General features: G+C 36.1%; 1 protein-coding gene across 1 annotated transcript; it reads left to right on the plus strand.

Moving 5' to 3' along the window:
* Nucleotides 1-908: 908 nt before the first annotated feature.
* Nucleotides 909-2,869, plus strand: LOC21405937 (geraniol 8-hydroxylase). The gene is made up of 3 exons (XM_010109776.2): nucleotides 909-1,390; nucleotides 1,499-1,948; nucleotides 2,229-2,869. The coding sequence occupies exons 1-3, from the start codon at nucleotides 950-952 to the stop codon at nucleotides 2,832-2,834; spliced, it is 1,497 nt and encodes a 498-aa protein (XP_010108078.1). The 5' UTR covers nucleotides 909-949; the 3' UTR covers nucleotides 2,835-2,869.
* The last annotated feature ends 1,299 nt before the right edge of the window (nucleotides 2,870-4,168 follow it).

Genomic DNA, 4,168 nt, shown 5'->3' on the forward strand with positions numbered 1-4,168 from the left:
AAAATATTATAATAAATTATAAATTTTAATTTTAATTATAATTTAAATTTTTTAATTAAATATCCCTTAATATAAATTATTCATCACGGTATAGGTGTCTCTCCGGTCCGAACCCTTTATGTTATATAAAAGTTAAATATTGATTAAAAAAATATATAACAGATAACTGTAGAAAGAGAGTATACCATAGGAAAAGATATATAGAAAAAAATGGGGAAGCTACTTTCTTTTCTTTTTTTTTTCTTTTTTTGACAAAAACAGCATATCATAAATTTTTTTTTTATTTACATATATCTCAATTCGCAGCCATTAAATTAGGATAAAAATATAATAAACCGTTGAAAATAGAGTTATTTTTTTTTACCGGCAAAACGCCAAAACCACTAGACACAAATAAATAAATAAATAAAACGTAGAAGCCGTACATCCAGTCCAAAAAAAAAAAAAAGGATGTATCTGTAATTCTATTTTTTTCACAGTAATTCCAACTTTGTTCGGCAGTCACGACTCACACGGCATTGTGAGTCTCATGACTCGTGGTTTATCAATCTGAAACTTATCGAGCCAAGAAAATTAAAACAAAAATCAGATTACGTATCGTAAAAAAATCTTATACAGTAAAAATACACGTGAAGAATAATGATTCTATTCTTTTTGCTGATTTAAATTTAAAATTTAAATTTTATTACAATAAAAAACTCTAAAAAATAATTACATTTAATTTTTTTATTATAATAAAAAATTTTCACATAATATCACTTCTTAAATATTTCTCTTTCCTCCGTTGACTTACTTGGCATTAATAATTTTTTAAAAATAACGTAGCTTCCAAAATGCAACGTACAGCGCACGACCAGTTAATAAATATAAAATATCCACAATTTGTCTCCTTTTCTATACAAGTTTCCAAAGACAACCACAAGAACAATAACAACAGAGCAATCTAGGTATGGACTTGTTGAGTGTAATTCTACTTGTGATTCTCACATGGGCACTAATCAGAACCGCCCATTCCATCACAAGACCAAACCCCAACATCTCCGGCAAGCTTCCGCCGGGACCGAAGCCGTTACCGGTGATCGGAAACCTCCACCAGCTCGGCGACAAGCCCCACAAGTCCCTCTCTCGTCTGGCCCAACTCCACGGGCCTCTTATGAGCCTCAAGCTCGGCCAAGTCACGGCCATCGTCGTCTCTTCACCGGCGATGGCCAAAGAAGTCCTCCAAACTCACGACCAGCACTTGTCGAACCGCACCATTCCCGACGCCCTCCACATCCTCGGCCACCAGCACACAGGCCTCCCATGGATTCCGGTCTCGAACCACTGGAGAACTCTCCGGAAGATCTGTAATACCCAGTTGTTTGCTGTCAAAGTTCTTGATACGAATCAGGTAACGGAATTTGGATTTTCTAACCTTTTATAAATTAGTCTTTATTCTTGTTTTAACGATGCGGAATTCGGTCTTTTTTTTTTTTTTTTTTTTTACCCTTTACATCAGGAACTAAGAAGAAGAAAAGTCAGGGAGCTTTTTGAGGGCGTGAGGAGAAGTGGGTCAGCCGGAGAATCCGTTGATATTGGGAGCGAGGCTTTCACGACGACGCTGAACTTGCTTTCGAACACCATTTTTTCGGTGGATTTGGCGGATCCTAAGTCGGAGTTGGCTAGGGAGTTTAAGGAGGTTGCTTGGGGTATCATGAAGGAAGCGGGGACGCCAAACTTGGGAGACTATTTTCCTTTGCTTAGGAAGATTGACCCGCAAGGTATTAGGCGTCGGATGACGGTTCATTTTGAGAGGATTTTGAGCTTGCTTGATGGGATGATTAACCAAAGGTTGAGAGTTAGAGAATCGTCTGGTGTAGTTCATGGTGATGTCTTGGATACACTTCTAAACATCATTGAAGAGAAAACCGAGGACATCAACAGACACCAGGTCTTGCATTTCTTACTGGTAAGTAATTATTCTTTACTTAAAACAAATTCATTGAATTTACGTATTTTTCTTGATTTTAGTATGATGTAGTTCTTAAATAATTTTACGACGAGGTGCTCTAAGGGTGTAACTATACAACTTAAAACACTGCGGGTGTAACGGTGTTATTTAAAAGATTTTTTAAACACCGTCTGATTTAAATCTGACCCTCATGATCAACGGCTTAACCGTAAAATATCTCTATTATTATCCTGGTTGGATTATGTTACTTTTCTCATTCAGGCATTTCATCGAACAGGTTCTGTTCGTGGCGGGGACGGACACAACAGCCTCCACGTTCCAATGGGCCATGGCGGAGCTGCTCCGAAACCCGGAAGTCCTCTCCAAAGCGAGAGCGGAACTCAACCAGATCATCGGAAAAGGAAAACAAGTCGAGGAATCAGACATTGCTCGTCTTCCTTACTTACAAGCAGTAGTTAAAGAGACTTTCCGGTTACACCCGGTAGTCCCATTACTCCTCCCTCGCAGAGCAGAAACGGACGTGGAAATCGGAGGCTTCAAAATCCCAAAAGGAGCACAAATTATGGTGAACGCGTGGGCCATAGGGAGAGATTCGGGCACTTGGGAGGACCCAAATGAGTTTAAGCCGGAGAGGTTCTTGGGATCGGAGATCGACGTTAGAGGACGGAGCTTTGAGCTGATACCGTTTGGCGCCGGGAGAAGAATATGCCCCGGTTTGCCTTTGGCCATTAGAATGCTTCATTTGATGTTGGGGACGCTTATTCACTCCTTTGATTGGAAGCTTGAAGATGATAAGAAAGATGTTGATATGGACGATAAGTTTGGAATTACCTTAGAAATGGCTCGGCCTTTGCGAGCCGTGCCCAGTCCTGCTCAAGGATAAAAAAATAAAAAATAATAATAATAAAAAAACTCTTAAGCCCGTTTAATTTACTGATTTGAGTTTTTAATTCGAGTATAGATATGAATTTATGTGAAAAATTTTTACTGTAATAAAAAAATTAGATGTGACTGTTTCTGAAAACTTTTTACTGTAACAAAATTTGAATTCTAAACTCGAATTAGTGAAATTAATAAGACTTTAGTATTTATCTAAATAAATGCTTTCATTGACAAGCATCTTGATTCCTCTTGGATATTTTTTTTGCTCGATTTTGTTAAATTTTTAGACAAATTTTAATATAATCTTGATGTGATTTTGTGGTCTAAAATTGTCTTGATATTGTGGTCTAAAATTGTCTTAGTGTGGATTTTTTTTGGGATATTTATATTTATATACTCTATGTTTGAATTTATTTAAAATTTATACTTTCGTTATTTTATCTCATCAAATATATATGTACAAATTAGATTTAATGTAAAAATTTATATTTTATCTCGGTCAATTAATGTGCATCTTTAAAATGAGTAAATTATCTTTAAAAAAAATTTAAAAAAATAAAACTTTAAGTTTAAAATTTTTATTTTTTTCATTTAAGGATATTTTAGGTATTTTAATGTTAAAATCGAGGGTTGGTTGTGAAAAAATATAAACTTAGGTATTAAATTTAATTTCAAGAGATATATTTGGTAGATGGATTCGTTTCCTGATTCGAATCATGATTCGTGGTTCGCTACAGTATTTTCTCTCACAAAAAATTCACGTAAATCGAAAATAGTTTGAATCACATGGTTTGAATCTTCCAACCAAATGTCCTCTAATTGTTTTGCGTCGTACACAAATTTCATCATTGTTTTATGCTTTATTGTCGTTTCCCTTTCTTTCCTTCTTTCTATTTTTTCACAACCTTTTATAGTCGCCTCTCTCTCCATGCCTTTTTTTTTTCTTTTTGAATTGGGATGGGAAAATTGAACTCTTAACCTTAAAATTGGAGGCTAGCGTATGAACTTGTGGGATATATTGGGTGCGTTTGGAATTGGTTCCAAAACGTTTTTGTTTTTTGTATGAAAATGAAAACAAAAACAATTTTATTTTCATTTTGGAATCATTTCTAAAAATGCGTTTGGTAGTTTTATTCAGAGATTGATTTCAGTTTTAAAAAAATTGAAACTGCGTTTGGTGGTTTAATTTTTGAAAACATGTAATAATATATTAAATGAACGTTAATAGAAGAGTAGGGGGGGCAGTCGAAGAAGAGCGGCGGCGGCGGGCAGTCGGAGAAGAGAGCGGCGGCGGCAGGGGAGGAGGGGCGCGCAGTTGCAGACGCCCAGGGGGGG

This window comes from Morus notabilis, unplaced genomic scaffold, assembly GCF_000414095.1.
Source record: "Morus notabilis unplaced genomic scaffold, ASM41409v2 Scaffold87, whole genome shotgun sequence".
NCBI classification, from domain to species: domain Eukaryota; kingdom Viridiplantae; phylum Streptophyta; class Magnoliopsida; order Rosales; family Moraceae; genus Morus; species Morus notabilis.